This window comes from Macaca nemestrina, chromosome 17 (genome assembly GCF_043159975.1).
Source record: "Macaca nemestrina isolate mMacNem1 chromosome 17, mMacNem.hap1, whole genome shotgun sequence".
NCBI classification, from domain to species: Eukaryota; Metazoa; Chordata; class Mammalia; order Primates; family Cercopithecidae; genus Macaca; species Macaca nemestrina.
Window position 1 is genome coordinate 67,329,378 of NC_092141.1, and position 19,281 is coordinate 67,348,658.

The window sequence follows — 19,281 nt, forward strand, 5'->3', positions numbered from 1 at the left end:
CCGGAAACCACCGGGTACCCTGTGCCAGGCGGTAATTAGGGGTTGAGGTTTCCAAAGTTTTACCTGAGACAGCAGGGACAAGTGCCTGGGCTGGGAGTGCTCACGTGGGGGGCTTGGATACTCCCTCAGCACAGTGCTCTTGGCTCCTGCCCTGCGTTGCTGGCGCAATAGCTGATCATCTGGAAGACAATGTGGTTTCAGCCGCAAGTGACATTTGGTGAGGTGCACCAGCATAGAAGCCCTGGGGCAGTGAGGAACCATGTAAAACTCAGGGACATTGTAATCAGACACATCTGGGATTAAATTCCCGCTCTTCCACTTAGGGAGTGAACTTGAAAGGGCCACTTAATATCTTTGAGCCTCTGTTTCCCCACCTGTCAAATGGGTACACCTCCTGCCTCACGCACAGGTTATTGTGAAGATGGGTGGAGAATAATAATGGTGACAACAATCATCTCTGGTGACCTTGTAATGTGCTGGTCTTTCATTTGTATTTAATTGCTACGACAAGCCTATGAATTGGGGAGGAGATCTGTATTGGGAGGATTGTTTGATTGGAACCCGTAGACCCTGACTCCAACCTGGGAGTTTACTGGAAGGGTAAGGAGGTGCTCATAGAATGGAAGGGGAGGCTGGAGAAGGGGCTCAATACAAACAGGCTCCAGTGAGTACATGCAGGCCCCAGGAGCTTGACCATCATGTTCTCCCAGACACCCCCAATGAGACAAACGTGCTCTGAGAGTCTCTCCCATCCCCCGACCTCTCCACTCACAACCCTGGTTATATTACAGGCCTGCCCCTTGGCTCTACGATGGGGGTGGCAAAAGGAAGTTCTGTCCAAAGAAGAGGGACTTGGATTTTCTATTCTTCAAGACACTATGAACAGTGGCAAGAGGAAATTGGGGTGCTAGAGAATGGATACTGAGCATAATTTTTATTATACCCATCTATAAGGCCAGGAAATCAAGGGTCAGAGCTGGTAAGCCATTTGCCAGCAAGTGGCAGAGATGGGATTGAAATCCACACTTCAGGCTGGGCGTGGTGGCTCACGCCTGTAATCCCAGCACGTTGGAAGACTGAGGTGGGCGGATCACGAGGTCAGGAGTTCAAGACCAGCCTGGTCAACATGGTGGAACCCCGTTTCTACTAAAAATACAAAAAGTTAGCTGGGCGTGGTGGCAGGCGCCTGTAATCCCAGCTACTCTGGAGGCTGAGGCAGGAGAATCGCTTGGACCTGGGAGGCGGAGGTTGCAGTGAGCCAAGATCGCACCATTGCACTCCAGCCTGGGCGACAAAAGCAAAACTCTGCCTCCAAAAAGAAATTCACACTTAAAGAAATTATCTTCCTTCTTTCAGCCCCAATCTGGGCTTTTCCGGGTCAGAACAGAGGTTGTATTCTGGGGTCTCACACAGATGCCTGGCTCCAGGGCACCCAGACAGGGTGGAAGAGCCTCAGGATGGAGAAGCAGCTACCCTCACCCAGCTCCAAGAATGAGCCAAACAACGTAGAAACATCTCTGACCTTACTGTGTGCGAAATGCAGCTGTCAGAACGAGACGGCAGGGAAGGCTTGTTGCCATGACATTGAAGAGTTGTCGAAGTTGTCAGATGTTTGGGGCTGGTTCTGAGGCTGTGAAAGGGTTTCCCCCTTTCTTATATCCACACCTTGGCTTCTGCTGTTTCTTCCACCTGCAATGAGGTCTCCCTTATCAAGGTTTTTCAACTCTACACATTCTTGAAAGCTGGAATCAAAGTCCACTTTATCTAAGAAGCTTTCCTGAGTCCTGACCAGGGCAGGCATCTTCCTTCCTCTGGCCTTACATGGTTTGCTCTCCTGACCCTGGCTGCCTTCTGTATGGCTGGGAGCTTATTTTCCCACCTGCCACCACAGCACAATGCTGGGTCCAGACATCTGTATTAATACAGGTCCTGTGTTAAATGGAACAAAACCCCCACCCCAAGAAATTGCATTTTTCTTTTTTCTTTTTCTTTCTTTTTTGAGATGGAGTCTTGCTTTGTCACCCAGACTGGAGTGCAATGGCATGATCTCAGCTCACTGCAACCTCTGCCTCCCAGGTTCAAGCGATTCTCCCGCCTCAGCCTCCCCAGTAGCTGGAATTACAGGTACCCACCATCATGCCCGGCTAATTTTTGTATTTTTGTAGAGAGAGGGTTTCACCATGTTGGCCAGGCTGGTCTCGAACTCCTGACCTCAAGCAATCTGCCCACCTCAGCCTCCTAAAGTGCTAGGGTTACAGGCGTGAGCCACTGCGCCTGACCCAAATTGCATTTTTTTTTTTTTTTTTTAGTGTTCACTACATGCCAGATACCTTACAAGCATCTTCTCTAAACCTCCTAAGCCCTATGGGGTGGGCACTGTGGTAATTCTCTGTTTTATAGATGGGAAAACTGAGTCCCAGAGAGGTTAAATAACATGCCGAAAGTCCCATGACTATGAAATGGGGCAGCTGGGATCCAAACCCAGGTGACCTAGGGCCAAACCCTAAGCATGAAGCTGCTCTGCTGGGTGCCCTCTGCACCTGTCCCTCTAAATGGAAATGCCTAGAAATGACCCAGCCAAAAGCAGGAGACTGTGTTTTATCATTTCAACAATGCTCTCTGTCCATAAAAAGTTCTATGCAGCTTGGCCAGTTCCTTTTTCCTGAATACAAAACTACAAAACTAAAAATACAAAAATTAGCCAGGTGTGGTGGCTGTAATACCAGCTACTCGGGTAGCTGAGGCAGGAGAATCGCTTGAACTCAGGGGGCGGAGGTTGCAGTGAGCTGAGATCATGCCACTGCACTCCAGCCTGGGCGACAGAGTGAGACTCCGTCTCAAAACAAAACAAAACAAAAACAAACAAACAATAAAAAACAAATTAGATGGATGTGGTGGTGCACAGGTATAGTCCCAGCTACTCAGGAGGCTGAGGTGAAGGGATCACTTGACCCAGGAGATCGAGGCTGTAGTAAGCTGTGATCACCCCACTGCACTCCAGCCTGGGTGACAAGAGTGAGATCTTGTCTCAAAAAAAAACAAACAAACTATTTTTTTAAAGGATCAGGGTAGGGACAGGGACTCCTCCTGTTCCTTCTGGCACCATCAGTGGTTGAACACACAAGCTTTGGTTCAAATCCAGACTCTTCCAATTTGCTAGCTATGTGACCTTGAACAAGTTACTTAACCCCTCTTATTCTTAGTTTCCTCAACTTCAAAATAAAAATAGTGCTTGCCTGATGGGGGGAGACGATGGATATAAAGGGCCTCATAGAGGGCTTGGCATTTACCAAGTGTTTGAGAAATATTGGCTGTTTTTATTCAAAGCCTGCTCATTGCTAGCATGAGCTACCTGCAACAGCCACCTCTAGGCCTCTTTTGCTCCCTATATTCCAGCCACACCAAGAAACCATGATGGCCTGAACCCTCTCTGACTTTGTCGGGCCTCCATGCCTTTATCATGCTGTTCCTTCTGCCTGCAAGGCCTTTCTCTTTTTTCAACCTCCTTGAGTCCATGTTAGTCCCTGCTAGATGGTTACTTCTCTGTGATGCCGCTCTAACTCCTTAGCAGCCATGCTGCTCTCTTGACCATTCACTAGAGCCTTTAATTCAGCCCTAGCCACAGTAAGGATTAAATGGGATGATGTCTGAGAAAGCCCATGGGCAAGAACCTGGCATGGGGTGGTGCCCCATAAGTGATGAATGGAGCTGGGGTTGCTTTCTCAGCCAGCTGCTTGGCAGGGGCCTGGCTTCCTCATCTTCACACGTCAGTGCCTAGGGTAACACCTGGCATACAGTGAACACACTCTCAGTAGCTGTTAGACATTTGTCTTTTGAGGGGCTGCTCAGCCTCCCACACTGAGTGTGGGATTTTTTTTTTTTCTTTTTGAGACAGAGTTTCACTCTTGTTGCCCAGGCTGGAGTGCAATGGCGCGATCTCGGCTCACTGCAACCTCCGCCTCCCGGGTTCAAGTGATTCTCCTGCCTCAGCTTCCTGAGTAGCTGGGATTACAGGTGCCTGCCACCACGCCTGGCTAATGTTTTGTATTTTTAGTAGAGACGGGGTTTCACCATGTTGGCCAGGCTGATCTTGAACTCCTGACCTCAGGTGATGCACCTGCCTCGGCTTCCCAAAGTGCTGAGATTACAGGCATGAGCCCCCATGCCCGGCCTAGGGGTGTGGGGTCTTTTACTGAGTAGGCCTGGTGGGGGAAGTCAGGGACCCCACCACAAAAGCTGGAGAGGCCACATCCTCCTACCTCCATCTGGGGTTAGACATGTGACCCAGGCTTGGCCAGTCGGATGTTCCTCCAACTTGCCCAGAATTCACACTGAGCAATGGTCTTCATGAGGGGTGGTAGTGATGGCCAGCAGGAGCCAGGCTGGGCAGTCTCCCTAACCCACCTTCATGAGACTTGAAACTGGTTGGTGTCCTGTCCCCTGACCTCCCTTGCCCATTCCCATCCTGGTGCTCCAGCCTCCCTATGGACATCTTTTGCTCATAAATATCCTTCCAATTAATTGCTTTGCTGCTTCTTAGCTAGTGTTGGTTTCTGTCACTTGCAACCAAGAGCCTATTCAGGTGCAGGAAGGGTGGAATTAACAATGGAAATGGATCAGCACATGTTTCTGAGCATGTGCTGAGAGGCAGGCCCTGGGCTGGGTACCATGGCGTTCAAATGATGTGTAAGATGTGGGCAGTGCCCTGGGGGGATCCATGGGGAGACAGACCATGCATGACATCATGAACAAGACCACATTGTGAAGTGAGGCTTAGCTGGACCTTGCAGACACTCAGAGAAGATGACTTTGAGCCCTTATTGGATGGTGCCATTGCAAAGTACAAAATGAATTGGGTTGTAGGAACTGGAGGCACTGGGACAATATTCCAGATTAGGGATTGAGCTGAAGGGGTTGGAAATGGCTGAGTGAGGTGGTGGAAAGGAACGCCTGCTAGTAGTCAGTTGTCTTAGTCTGCTCTGTGCTGCTGTAACAGATTACCAGACTGGGTAATTTATAACAAACAGAAATTTATTTGGTTCATTGTTCTGAAGGATAGGAAATCCAAAATCAGGGAGCCGGCATCTGGTAAGGGCCTTCTTGTTGCATCCTAACATGCGAGAGGGTGTCACATGGTGGAAGGGCAAAGAGAGGGAGAAAGGGAAAGAGAGGGAGTAGGAAAGGGCAAACCCAATCCCGTGATAATGAGCTCACTCATACCATGCGGCATTCGTCCATCATCAGGGCAGGGTCCACCTCCCAATACCATCACAATGGCAACTAAACCTCAACATGACTTTTGGAGAGGACAAACATTCAAACCATGGCAGCAGCATTTGTGGGAAAACATAAGCCAAAGCAAGAAAAGACCAACCTAAGAGTGACTGGCTTGGCCCCTCATTCTACATTCATTTTCATCCAATGGGTCCCAAGGGCACATACCCATTACCCATCTGGGCAGTTCTCTTGAATGTGAATGTGGGCTTCTGTCTGCACGTGGAGCTAAGGAATTTCAGGGAAGAAACCATGAAGGACCTCTTGAGGCTGAGGGCTGGCACCAGCACCGAGATCTCCCGGCAGCTGGAACAGTGATGACTCCTCTGTCCTTGTAGGCAGGGCACCCAACAGGGTATGACTGTCACCTGAGGGGAGAAAGCCAGAGGCACAGGCCCAATGCTGGGCCTGAGGTTGGCGGTTTGGGTGGAGAGGTGATTTTGAGTGTGACACTCTCCAGTGATAAAGCAGGGGGCTTCCCAGCAGCCCCTGGGGAAGCAGGCTGCATCTCTGGAGACAGGAGATGTGTGGAGGCCTGAGGGGCAGTGGAAAGCCCTGTGTGTCTGGGTCAGGGCTCTCCTTGGCAGGTAATGGTTTGTCCCAGTAGTTTTCAGACTCCCCATCCTGCTCTGTCCTTCTCTTGTCTGATGCTCAAACCTGTCACTCCCAGGTCAGCCCCCACCTTACTGTCTACCCCTCAGAGTCCCTCCTGCCAAGGGCACCTTCTGTCCCACATCTCCATGGTGCAGCCGTGGGAGGAGGACTTAGGAGCATAAGAAACTTCACCAAGTTGGGGCCAGGCGTGGCGGCTCACGCCTGTAATTCCAGCACTTTGGGAGGCCGAGGTGGGTGGATCACAAGGTCAGCAGTTTGAGACCAGCCTGGCCAACATAGTGAAATCCCATCTCTACTAAAAATACAAAAAATTAGCTGGGCATGGTGGCAGGTGCCTGTAATCCCAGCTACTCAGGAGGCTGAGGCAGGAGAATCGCTTGAACCGAGAGGCGGAGGATGCAGTGAGCCAAGATCCCACCATTGCACTCCAGCCTGGGCGACAGTGAAAGACTCGGTCTCAAAAAAAACAAAAAACAAAAAACAAACAAACAAAAAACTCCACCAAGGGCTTTTGGGTCCTAGGGACAGCAATGATGTGGCTGCTCTAGCCAGAACCTCAACTTGTCAGTAAAGTTGGAATCCATCTTCCCTAAGAGGTTTGTCCCAAGAACACACGAGTTGCTACAGCAGAGGAGAAATCAAGTGTGTTTTCCCTCTGGTCAATTGTCCCCTGAACGTGCTTTCTTCCTACAGTGTTGTCAGAAAAGTGAAAAAAAAAAAAAAAATGTCCACGATGTCAGCTGGGGTGATACCAAAACAATTGTGGGAGGAACAACATCCGCAAATTGAATAGTGTGAAGAGTGTGGACAGAAGATGTTTTGTCTTTGGCCTCATCTCCCAGACTTGATCTTTGTAAATAAAGAAGGTTCCACCAGAGCCGAACCTGGCAATGACTTGAGGAGCAGCTGCAAGGAAGAAAGCCTCTCCCGGGGTATCACCTGGGGGCACACACCAGCTTCCCTTCCTGAGCCTCATCGAGGGGTTAGTGCTGCCTCTCGGGAAAACACAAAGATGACAAGAAGCCAAAGGTGCCAACAGTTCCCATTCAGTATGAAAGCTGGCTCAGCAAATCACGCTATTTCAGGGCCTAGGGTGGGCCAGTTCCCAGGCAGCCCTGGCAGGAAGGACTCTGAGAGGCGGACAGTAAGGTGGGGGCTTGGGAGTGATAGGTCTAAACATCCGATGGAAGCAAAAGAGAGGACAAGGGAGGAAGTCAAAAAGTCCAGGAAGCCTATCCTTCCAGAAAGTACCAACACCAGGGTGAGGTGGATCCCAGCACCCACACCTCTGAATGCCCTTTCCCTTGCACCCCTATCCAGCCACCACTCAGAGCTGCCCCAAGCACCTGTTCCTCTGGGCCCCAAGGTGACGCCCTTTGTGTGTGTATAGGAAAGTACAGTGTACACATTGGGTTAGTTCCTTCTTTTACACCCATAAATTATCAGAGACAACCCTTTTGGAAAGCAATTTGGCAATAATATCAAGTGACATAAAGATGTTCGTAGCCTTTGGCCCAATAATCTTCCTCCTGGGAATTAATCCTAAGAAAATAATTCACAAGGAAGAAAGGACCATTTTGTATCTACAAAGACATTTATTGGGGTGTTATTTATGATAGGGAAAAACTGGAGACACCCGCCCCAGCCAACATAGAGGGATGGTCCTATAAATTATGATACATCCATCCAATGAAATGTTACCCTGCCAGTAAAAATGGTAAATTGAAAATTGTGTAGCAACAGGAAAGAGTGTTTAGAAAATAAAAGCGTGTGAAAAAAAGGAGCACAGGATTGTCTATATGCTGTGATCATGGCAATGCTGACAAATCCATGTATGTGTAGATAGTTGTAATGTTACCTGTAAGGCACGGGAAGGCGGATGTAACCGTGCTTCAAATGTTCTTTTCCATGGCTGTGGAGTCCTTCTACCATGAAATCATTTTTGTAAAATTGCAATTTGTTACCAGGGGTTTTGACTTTCCTTATTGCCTTGAGGGAGGTGGCAGAGGCAGCACATCTCAGACCGAGCCTCGGTTCCTCCCCCTACCACCCACCGCTGCCCCTAAAGGAAGATGCTGCAGCCTCCCCAGTCCCCATGCCAGCGTCTCCCACTTTTCTCTGAGCTTTCGGTGGCAGACAGCGCCTTGGGCACTTTTTCATGCTCATAATTCAAATTACCTGTTTAAGTCGGTCAAATGAAAAAATAGCAGCTCCGCCCCCACGCGGGCTGGCCGGGGCGCCTGGAGCGCCAGGGCGGCTGCAGCGCGCTCTCCGCGGCCGTCGGCCCTGAGCTCATTTCCTGGGGCGCGCGCGCCGGGCTATTTCAGCCTGGCGCTGTGCAAACAGGACAATTTACTGCGGCCAAAAGGGGCCCAAATTACAATCGTATCACAGACAAATATCCGCCACGCCAGGTCTCCAGGGGCCAGGAGGGGCCTCTCTCCCAGCGCGGGGAGCGGGCGCGGGGTCAGGCGGGTCCGCGGGGCTGGGCTCGGCCTCGCAGTGCCCTGATCGGCGTTTGCCAGCGAGCTGTGCCTGCTCCCTGCAACAGGAAGGGGCCCAGCTCCCCCGGGTGACCGTTCCTATCTGGGTTCTCGTGCAGAAAAACCTCATCTCTTCCTGGGGATTTTCTCTTGATTTGGGGTCCCCTTTTATTTGGTTGCTTTTCTGCACTTGGGATGAAAACACTCCTTCAACCACTTCAGGGCACAAAGTCATATCTCCTCGTTCAGAAACCTCATTGCCTGTCCATCACTCTTTGGGAAAAGTCAGAATCCTTAGTCTGATGGTCAAAGACCCGTCTTGGTCCAGTCCACCTGTCCAGAACCAGCCCCTGTACCCAGATGCTCCAACCACGGAAAGCACATCAGACTTTCACAATTTTATCCTTGACAGTTGCCTTTTAATCCTGCCTGAGTGTTCCCTTGTTTTTTTCTGTCTAGTGAGCTCTTATTCCTTCTTCAAGACCCAGATACATATCACCTCTCCATGAAGCTTTCCCTGACTTCCCCTTTCCCTGCCTGACATCTGCCTTCCAAGCAAAGTCAGCCCCTTTCCCTTCCTAGCACCGTGCAGAGGTAGATGGTACTTCTCACATCCTGTAATTATTTGCTTGCATGCCTATGGTACATCGTACCATTGCTCACAAATATTTCCTCTTCCTCTCTGGAGAAGGATTCCACTTCCCTGACCCATTGGCCTCACTCAGGCTTGGCCACTTGACTGGTGCTGGCCATTGAAGTGGGACATGTGAGTTACTGGGGAGCAGAAACTTTCAAAGCCAAGCATGGCTCACCTTGTTCTCTTCCCTCTGCTGCAAGGATGGCACCGCCCCAGCCAGAAACCATGCTGCCAGCCTGGTATAGGAGTGGAGCAGGACACACATAAGTGTGAGAGAGAAATGAACTTGACCTCAGTGCTCCAGGCCCCTGGGACCATGGACTCATTTGTTACTGCAGCATAAACTAGCTGATCTTGACTTCAGCTTCTGCCTCTCTTTCCTGCCTTTACCTTCACAAAATCAAGAATGTGATCTTACTGATAGTATACAGCTGGTCTTCAGCCATGCTCTTTTTTTTTTTTTTTTTTTTTTTGAGACGGAGTCTCGCTCTGTCACCCAGGCTGGAGTGCAGTGGCCGGATCTCAGCTCACTGCAAGCTCCGCCTCCCGGGTTCACGCCATTCTCCTGCCTCAGCCTCCCGAGTAGCTGGGACTACAGGCGCCTGCCACCTCGCCCGGATAAGTTTTTTTTGTATTTTTAGTAGAGACGGGGTTTCACTGTGTTAGCCAGGATGGCCTCGATCTCCTGACCTCGTGATCCACCCGTCTCGGCCTCCCAAAGTGCTGGGATTACAGGCTTGAGCCACCGCGCCCGGCCTTTTTTTTTTTTTTGAGACAGAGTTTCGCTCTTGTAGCCCAGGCTGGAGTGCAATGGTGCGATCCGGGCTTACTGAAACCTGTGTCTCCCTGGCTCAGGCGATTCTCCTGCCTCAGCCTCCCAAATGGCTGGGATTACAGGTGTCTGCCACCACGCCTGGCTAATTTTTGTATTTTTAGTAGAGACGGGATTTCACCATGTTGGCCAGGCTGTCTTGAACTCCTGACCTCAGGAGATCTGCCTGCTTCAGCCTCCCAAAGTGCTGGGATTACAGGCAGGAGCCACTGCGCCCGGCCCCGAAGACAGATCTTAATCATCTGATTTCCCATCCATTAATTCAGTCTTTCACCAAGGATGTATTGCGTGCCAATCATGTGCCAGGCACCATCTGATGTGCTGGGGACAGAGAAATAAAACAGATAAAAATCCCTGCTGTTAATTCTAGCCTATGGTGACAAGAGGCAGATCCGTGGCTGCCTGGGGTGGGTGTGGGGGTGGGGAAATGGGAGAAATGGGGATGACTACTACTTTGGGGGTAGTGGAAAATGTTCAGTATCATGGTAGTGGTGGTGGCTGTACAGGTATATATATATCTGTATACATCCCACAGTTCAGAATTGTACACTTTCAATGGTAAATGGATACAGTTTATTATATGTAAATGATCCCTCAATTAAGTTGATTTAAAAGAACCTGGCCGGGCCCAGTGGCTCGTGCCTGTACTCCCAGCACTTTGGGAGGCCGAGGTGGGAGGATCACTAGGTCAGGAGATAGAGACCATCCTGGCTAACATGGTGAAACACCGTCTCTACTAAAAATACAAAAACAAAAAATTAGCCGGGCGTGGTGGTGGGCGCCTGTAGTCCCAGGTATTCGAGAGGCTGAGGCAGGAGAATGGCCTGAACCTGGGGGGTGGAGCTGGCAGTGAGCCGAGATTGCACCACTGCACTCCAGCCTGGGCAACAGAGCGAGACTCCGTCTCAAAAAGAAAAAAAACAAAAACAAAAAAAACCTGCCCTTGTGGAGAAGCATTCTACTGGGGAAAACAGACAATAAACACATAGATAAATAAAACATATGTCAGAAAGGGGTAAGTGGTGCTCAGAAAAATAGGACAAAGGATCAAAAGTGCTGGTCGTTGCAATTTAAAATAATGGGGTCTGGAACCTCCTATATACTTCCGTTTGCGGCGCGGCTTCTTTCTTTCTTCCCGTGCCGATATCGCTCTCGCAAGCATGGTTAACGTCCCTAAAACCCGCCGGACTTTCTGTAAGAAGTGTGGCAAGCACCAACCCCACAAAGTGACACAGTACAAGAGGGGCAAGGATTCTCTGTATGCCCAGGGAAAGCAGCGTTATGATAGGAAGCAGAGTGGCTATGGTGGGCAAACTAAGCCGATTTTCCGGAAAAAGGCTAAAACTACAAAGAAGATTGTGCTAAGGCTTGAGTGCGTTGAGCCCAACTGCAGATCTAAGAGAATGCTAGCTATTAAAAGATGTAAGCATTTTGAACTGGGAGGAGATAAGAAGAGAAAGGGCCAAGTGATCCAGTTCTAAGTGTCATCTTTTATTATGAAGACAATAAAATCTTGAGTTTATGTTCTAATAATAATAATAATAATAATAATAATAATGGAGTCTGGAAAACCACCCTGAGAAGGGCCAGTGGAGCTCTGCCCAGCCTGTGGTATCCTTCCTCAGGCAGGGGACTATACCCCCAGCTTACAAGCCTTTTCAAGGCACCTTCAGGGTTTGAGCCCAAAATGCACTGCACATTAAGTGTTATTGATGGGTTTGTGGAAATCTGCTCTGTCAGGATCTGATGAAACTTTTCTAACAGGAGACTGAACTCAGGACTGGGCATGGCTCCCTGCACATAGCAAGTCACAGCAAATGTGTGTGGGGTGAATACTGTCTTCTTTATCCTCCCTTTTTCTACTCCAGTCCAGGTAGACTGTGTATCTACCCACCCAATTTTGCTGTTTCTGGCACCCTTAGTGGGTCTTGCCTGCTCCTCCTGCTTGAAATCATTACCCAGAGGTCTGTGTGTCAGCTCCAGAGAGATGTGCCTGGTGCTCCTTTATCTCAATACAATTCCCCCACCCCCAGGCTCCAGGGGAAATCCCGAGCTAACTTTGGTCTTTCCTAAGCTCCACACTTCCCTTTGGGCACCTCTTTCCCCATCCTCTTTCCCCATTGCGGGGCTCTCTTTCAGAATTTGCTTTTTGTTGTTGTTTTTTGGCAGATGTGCACTAATCATGCTTTATTTAAAAACAAAAAAATTGGCCGGGGGAGGTGGCTCATGCCTGTAATCCCAGCCCTTTGGGAGGCCAAAGTGGGCCGATCACGAGGTCAGGAGTTCGAGACCAGCCTGACCAACACGGTGAAACCCAGTCTCTACTAAAAATACAAAAAATAAAATAAAATAAAATTAGCCAGGCGCGGCACGTGCCTGTAATTCCAGCTACTCAGGAGGCTGAGGCAGGAGAATCGCTTGAACCTGGGAGGCAGAGGTTGCAGTGAGCTGAGATTGCGCCACTGCACTCCAGCCTGGGTGACAGAGGGAGACTCCGTCTCAAAAAAAAAAAAATAAATAAAAATAAAAATAAATAAATAAATAAAAACAAAAAACAGTCCATGTTGGAATTGATGAGTGTAAGTTAAATGATGGTTTTTAGGCTGGACCCATGATTTTTTTTTTTTTTTTTTTTTTTTGATACGGAGTCTCGCTCTGTGGCCCAGGCTGGAGTGCAGTGGCCGGATCTCAGCTCACTGCAAGCTCCGCCTCCCCGGTTCACGCCATTCTCCTGCCTCAGCCTCCCGAGTAGCTGGGACTACAGGCGCCTGCCACCTTGCCCGACTAGTTTTTTGTATTTTTTAGTGGAGACGGGGTTTCACCGTGTTAGCCAGGATGGTCTTGATCTCCTGACCTCGTGATCCGCCCGTCTCGGCCTCCCAAAGTGCTGGGATTACAGGCTTGAGCCACCGCGCCCGGCCCTGGACCCATGATTTAAGCTGTACTCATCCAGCTTAAACTGAAAAAAAAAAAAAAAAAAAAAAATCATTTGAATGTTAAAGCAGTTGTTCAGTGTCTTGAATAAGAAACCAGGCAGGAAAATGCCAATAATGATGATTGGCAAAATCAAAATCAAAAACAAAGAAACTGTTTATCAAGCTGCCAACAGACAAAGAAATCTTGCAGGGAGACTACAAGTCTGGAGTTTCTGGGATGAAATTGTACAGGAATGTCAGTCTACAGTTTCCTCAACCTCTGTGAAGACAGAGCTGTCACTGAATCCGACAGAGCCCTGCACTCCCCAGTCTGCCCACCCTTCCTGTAACCTGGTCTTCACTGCAGCCCGAGGAACTGTTTCAACCTGCTCCTTTCTTATCTTCTTTGACACAACCTCAGTGGACTTCTCTGATTCAGAACGCGTTCTAATTGATCTTCTCTGTTGCTTCTTTTCTGCTGAGCCTGTAGAACCAGATGTTGCTTCAAGAGATGATATATTCTGCATTGGCTTTTCATTTCTCTGGTTTGGTCTAGAAATTATAAGCCTGTCTTGCCCCCTGACACTTCTTTCTGTTTTGTTACCAATTCCCTTTGTTGAATAAACAAGTTGATTAATTTCCCATCCTCTGTAGCATTCTGCAGAGCAAACACTTGTTCAATTTTCACAGCTGGAGACATGTTACACTTCTGCAAATCCAGGCTCCCTTTGTGCATTGTAATGGAAGCTGGTAGGATTTCCTTGCTGCCACAGTTTTCCAGGCTATTTTAACAGGAGGTGGCTCTTCCTCGTCTACACTTGTGTGCCACCTCTGGCTGTGTCTTCGAATGTCAGTACTTGAGAGTGAGGAGGCCATCTCCCCTGCATTGGTCTATTCTGGCTGAGTACAAAGCACAGATCTCGGTCATCAGGTTTTTTTTAACTTCGGCTTTGGAGACAACATTCTTTTTTTTTTTTTTTTTTTTTGAGAGGGAGTCTCACTCTGTTGCCCAAGCTGGAGTACAGTGGTGCGATCTCCGCTCACTGTAAGCTCTGCCTCCTGGGTTCATGCCATTCTCCTGCCTCAGCCTCCCGAGTAGCTGGGACTACAGGCGCACGCCACTAGGTCTGGCTAATTTTTTTGCATTTTTTTTTTTTTAGTAGAGACAGGGTTTCACTGTGTTAGTTACGATCTCCTGACGTCGTGATCCACCCTCCTTGGCCTCCCAAAGTGCTGGGATTACCGGTGTGAGCCACTGCACCCGGCCCCAACATTCTTTTTTGCTTGGGATAAACCCTCTTCAGGTTGTTTATCAATATAGATAAAAGTATGCTGTTCTATTCTTTCTTCTCAAGTCATTTTCAGTGCTTTCTCTGCATGGGCAATGCCAAAATCCCATTGAGCATGTTCTCTCTGAGGTCAGGGTTTCCGAATCTTTTGTTTCTCAGAGTGATTGCTGGCTCGTTTGGTTGCCTCAGCCAGTAATTCTTCATACTGCTTATGATCTTTATACTCCTGTACCCATTTTTCATGAACCCACGCCCTCTCTGGCTGTTTGCTAAAACACTGGACATGATATTCTCGGGCACCTCTTGTGTTAATTTTGAAATGAACCTCAAGGTGGGGATCACTTGAATCCATACAAGGTCACCACGGATAGGTTCCCACCTTGGACCACACAAGATCACCAACCTGAAATTTAACACCAGTAGACACTTCTGTTGTTGGAACAGAAGATAGTGTTGGCTGAACTGGGGCTTCCTCTTTTAGTACTGGATCTTCCCTTGGTTTTTCTGATATGGTGTCAACCCTCTCATTTGGTCTATTTTGTTCCTCTGGTTCTAATTTGGGGATTTTGTGTGACTTGCACTCTTCAGATCTTGATGAGTCATGCTTTTGGTTTTTTTTCTCTTTTCTGCTTTCATGCTTTGACTTCTCGTGTGCTCACTTGCCTATACTTCATTTAAAAGGTCTCCACAAAGGGAAGATTTGAACAATTCCCTGCCATTCTGGATAGTTCTGGTTATTTTTAGTTTAAATTCAGGTGAGCCAGTCTTCTTTGGAATCACAGTTTGTGGTACTGAAGGAGGGGAGTGATGGCTGTGGAGGGGAAGGTTTTTCTAGAATTTAATGTGGTCTTGTGTTTAGAATTTCTGAATGATAATAGTCAGTGGGGCTAAAAGTTTGTAACTGCACCAAAGCCATTGGCTGACCCATTAGGATATCGATTATACGACTGGTATTTGGTTTGAGTTTCATACATGCTGATTGATGGTAGCCATTTGTGAGTGAAGGAAGATGTGTTGTAGGTGAGTACTGAAAGCTTTGCTGCAAGGTAGTTTCATATGGTGTCTGGCCACCATTTTCAGCAATGTCACTGTTGTTATCAAAGGCATCCTCCTGATGGATGCTGGTGGAGTCAACGAGTTAAGGTGGTCGTTGAACTGTGTTTCCCATGATCCCTTGCATGAAAAAGAAAGAGAAATCCATTGTTCTGCTCCAGCATTCTTAACTTTCCCTTTCTCTCATCAGGCCTTCAGTTTGTCCCGTTCTAACGCCCCGGTCGGCCGTGTCAATGCAATCGCAGGAGGGACACGGAGATCGAGGACGGCCACAGCCGGGTCAGGCCAGGCGTGCTGCGGCAGGAGGAAGGCTCAGGAGGTGGGGTGGGAAGGGGAGGCCGAGAGACGGGGGTCGCCGCGCCCCCGCTGCCGCCAGAGAGGAGCCTACGTCTGGCAGCCCGGCCTGGGCAGCAGGGTCCTCGACGCTCGACTGGGAAATCGCACGCCTCTCCGCGGCGACCTGTGCACAGCCCCTGGGCCTCCGCCTCCGTGCTGGCAGCCGTCGCAGCGCACAAAGCCCCCTCGCCCGGACTCTCGGGGTGCCGCCGCCAAATCCTCAGCCCTTCATTAGCCGCGGCGCCTGCCGGGAAGCACAGTCCCGGGTTCGGGGCGATGGGGCCCAGGAGGAAGCGGCGAGTCAGCGGGGCGGAGGAAGCAGGGGCGCGAACCACGAACGCCGGCGGCCACGAGGGTCTGGAGGACAAAGGAGAGACTAGGCGAGAGGGCTTATTGTTTTTTATTTATTTATTTATTTATTTATTTATTTATTTATTTATTTATTTATTTTTAAGACGGAGTCTCGCACTGTCGCCCAGGCTGGAGTGCAATGGCGCGATCTCGGCTCACTGCAACCTCCGCCTCCCGGGTTCAAGCGATTCTCCTGCCTCAGCCTCCGAGTAGCTGGGATTACAGGCGCCCGCCACCACGCCCAGCTAATTTTTTGTATTTTTAGTAGAGATGGGGTTTCGCCATGTTGGCCAGGCTGGTATCGAACTCCTGACCTCTTGATCCACCCACCTTGGTGTTGCTCTTTTATAACTCTTTTTACCCTTGCACCAAACTAGCATTTAGGGGAAAAAAAGAAAAATCAACAAAAACAAAACAACAACAACAAAAAACCTGTATCAGTTATTTACACGTTAGTTGGAAATAATTTAGACCAGTGTGTCTGTTCTTTGCAGAACACATTCAGTCCTCTCTGATTATTAGAAGGAAGGTTCACCTTTTGATCTTGGTTAAAGAAATTTCAGGCTAAATTTCTGGGGAGGGGATGTATTTCAGGTTCCAGGATCCCAGAATTGCTCTGCACCAGTCACAGCCATCCTTCTTCCCTGCAGCCTCTGTTGGCTGCACTGTGTCTGCTGTTCCTTTAAGAGTGGTTTTGGCAGAGGCCAGGCTGAGCTCTTACTAGCTCCTTACAACAGAACAAGCGAATGTGAAAAGTCTTAAACATTCAGCCTTCTGGTCAGAGGAAATCCCAAAATCAGCATGGCTCAGGATTTTAAGTGCCCCATAGAGTGTCCAAGAGAAGAAACCTAGGAGTCTAGGGTCTTTCAAAACCCCAAAGTTGAAATCTTTCATTAACCCTTCCTGGCTTGGGATTTTAGGCAGCCTTTTGGAGGCCTCCCTTGCCTGGGGCACACTTGGCCATAAACCCATTCATTCAGCCCTACTGATTTAGTGCCCATTATGTACCAGGCAGAGGAAAAGTAGAAATGGTACAATCTATCTTCAAGGGGCTCAAAGTCTGCAGGAAACAGGATCTGTTAACAAATTAGAGCACAAGGGTGTGCTGAGTGTTATAATAGCAGTCTGGTTTGCTGTTGAGAAAATACAGAGGAGGGTACCACCAGGGAGCTTCTATGAGTGGAGCTGAGCCTTGAAGGTTGAAGAGGCATTCCTCACATAGAGAAGACAAAATAGTGCCCTGAATATATACTACGAATGAAAACACCAAGTACTTACCAAGCTCAGATTGGTACATACATGAATAGAGTAGGTGAGTAAAGTAGCAGGGATTGTTGGCAGTGGTGGGAAAGTGGAAGGCCCTCGTCCTGCCTACAGGGCTTCTGCTGGAAAGACAGCCTGGCCTAGATTCAGCCTCCATTTGCCCCTTCTGCTAGGTGCTTTTGTGCAGTGCACAACTCACACAACCTCACATGGCTGCCCTGCCCGGCCATCAGCTGCTTGTTGCCATACTGAAAAAGAAGGTTTGGTTTTGCCTCACTTTGCTTTTTCAATAGAAGCCAGAAACTTGAATTTTTATGTAAAAATTTCCAATTTGTCAAATGCCATTTAAGTGAAACAAAAATCCAGCCTCAGGCTGGATCCACCATAGAGTTTCAGTTTGCAGCGCTGATGGGAACCAGTCCCCTGGGCACATGCTGCTCTCTCTCCTCCATACCACACAACATAGTCCTTTGCTGAGATTTGATAAGGGAGACACAATCATAGATGAAACCCCCTACAGCTGCTGCAAAGCCCTTCAGAAAGATGAGACTGGCCTCTGAACCAGAGGAAAGCAACGTGGGGCTGTACAACAGCAGTCAGCCTGTGAGACTGATGGGTAAAGCTTTAATTTATCGGTGCACCTTGTTCGGAGAAAGCTTCCCTGCCCTCTTGGTTGCCCCCCGTCCAACCCCTCCTGTTTTGCTAATGATAAATGACAAGCAGTGGACATTTATTAATTAAACCACCCGCCGTAGCCAGTGGTAAAACCCAAGGCCACATGCAGGGGAAGCATTCAAAGCATTCCTGCTGCCCCTGCCCAGGGCGCAGGCCCCGGGGTTATCCTTTGCTGGCGAGAGCAGGCCACGGCGGCCACAGCCTCACACAACGGGCCTTCCTAGGATCTGTCTGGGTTCTGGCTGATAAATGGAAATCACCTCCATGGGCCACACAGTAATTAAACTCCTGGCATTCTTTTGACAAAAAAAAAAGTGTTCCTCATGGGACATTCCCACAAGCTGCTGAAGATCTGGGACCTGCAAGCGTCCAGCTGATTACCAAGGAGTTTTTGAAGTTGGCCTTGACTGAGGATCAAAGGAAGATGGGAGTTCAGGGAATGAGGGTGGGGGTGGGAAATGCCTTAGAATTAAGTTGATCATGGGCTGTTGCGGTGGCTTACGCCTCTAATCTCAGTGCTTTGGGAGGCTGAGGTGGGAAAATCACTTGAGCCCAGGAGTTTGAGACCAGCATGGGCAACATGGTGAGACCTTTTCTTAACAAAAAATTTAAAAATCAGCCTGGTGTGGTGGCACATGCCTGTGTCCCCATCTACACGGGAGGCTGAGGTGCAAGGATTGCTTGAGTCCAGGAGGTTGAGGATGCAGTGAGCTGTGTTTGCACCACTGCACTTCAGCCTGGACAACAGGAGACCCTGTCTCAAAAAAAAGGTGATCATTTGGTGTTTTAGCTTGAAGCACCCACATTTATTTTCCCAGGACTGAGATGGGCAGAGAGATAAAAGCAGGCCTTGAAGGCTCATTTATTTATATTTCTATTGTTTATTTGTTCACTGATGCACCCCAAATACCTAAAACAGAGCCTGGCACATAGTAGGTGCTCAGTAAATATTTGTTGACTGATTAGCTGGAGATGTGTTCATGTCAATTCTTAACAAAAGCAGTAATCAGGAGAAATTCCTAATTAAGTTCCTAGAACCAGTGGCTTCTAATTGTTTGTTGCCACAGGATTGTAAACACGTTGAAGATGAGGCCAGTGTCTTACTCAATTGACTGTCCCCAGAAGCAGGCACGATGCCCAGCCTAGGGCCTACACGCCGTGGTTTCTCAACAATATCAATTGTCTGAATGACTCAGGGGTAAACCATTTTTCAGTGCTGGGTCAGGTAGAGCCCCACTGGGACGTGACCTGCACACACTCTGGCAGTCCCCTGGGTTGCAGTGGTAGCAGCAGCAGAGTCATAAAGCCTGGGGATCAGAGCCACAGTGGATGTCACAGCTGGAAAGGCCTGAGATCTCAGCCAGTCCCTCGCTAAGCAGAAAGAAGAAATGAATTAGCTACAAATCTTGGGGTCTCTAAAAATGCAGCTTCATTTTTCTCTGTTTCTCCTAGAGACTCCCCATTCTGTCCAACTGCCAAAACCATTTATTTATAATCAATGTCAGCTGAAGTCAGTCATGTCAGACTTAAATTCAATCTATTCCAAATTGCCTCAACT

At 48.8% G+C, this 19,281-nt stretch overlaps 1 protein-coding gene and 1 pseudogene across 1 annotated transcript; one reads left to right on the forward strand and one right to left on the reverse strand.

Annotated features, from left to right (window-relative positions):
- The first annotated feature begins 10,931 nt into the window (after window positions 1–10,931).
- On the forward strand, window positions 10,932–11,365 carry LOC105469502 (large ribosomal subunit protein eL42-like). Its single transcript, XM_011720576.3, has one exon. The coding sequence runs from the start codon at window positions 11,002–11,004 to the stop codon at window positions 11,320–11,322; it is 321 nt and encodes a 106-aa protein (XP_011718878.2). The 5' UTR covers window positions 10,932–11,001; the 3' UTR covers window positions 11,323–11,365.
- Window positions 11,366–13,013: 1,648 nt separating this feature from the next.
- LOC105469494 (histone-lysine N-methyltransferase NSD3-like) lies at window positions 13,014–15,300 on the reverse strand (annotated as a pseudogene).
- Window positions 15,301–19,281: the final 3,981 nt, after the last annotated feature.

What these genes read in the sequence shown, in the direction of transcription:
- LOC105469502 (XM_011720576.3), top strand. Translation starts at nt 11,002, where the DNA reads ATGGTTAACGTCCCTAAAACCCGCCGGACTTTCTGTAAGAAGTGTGGC.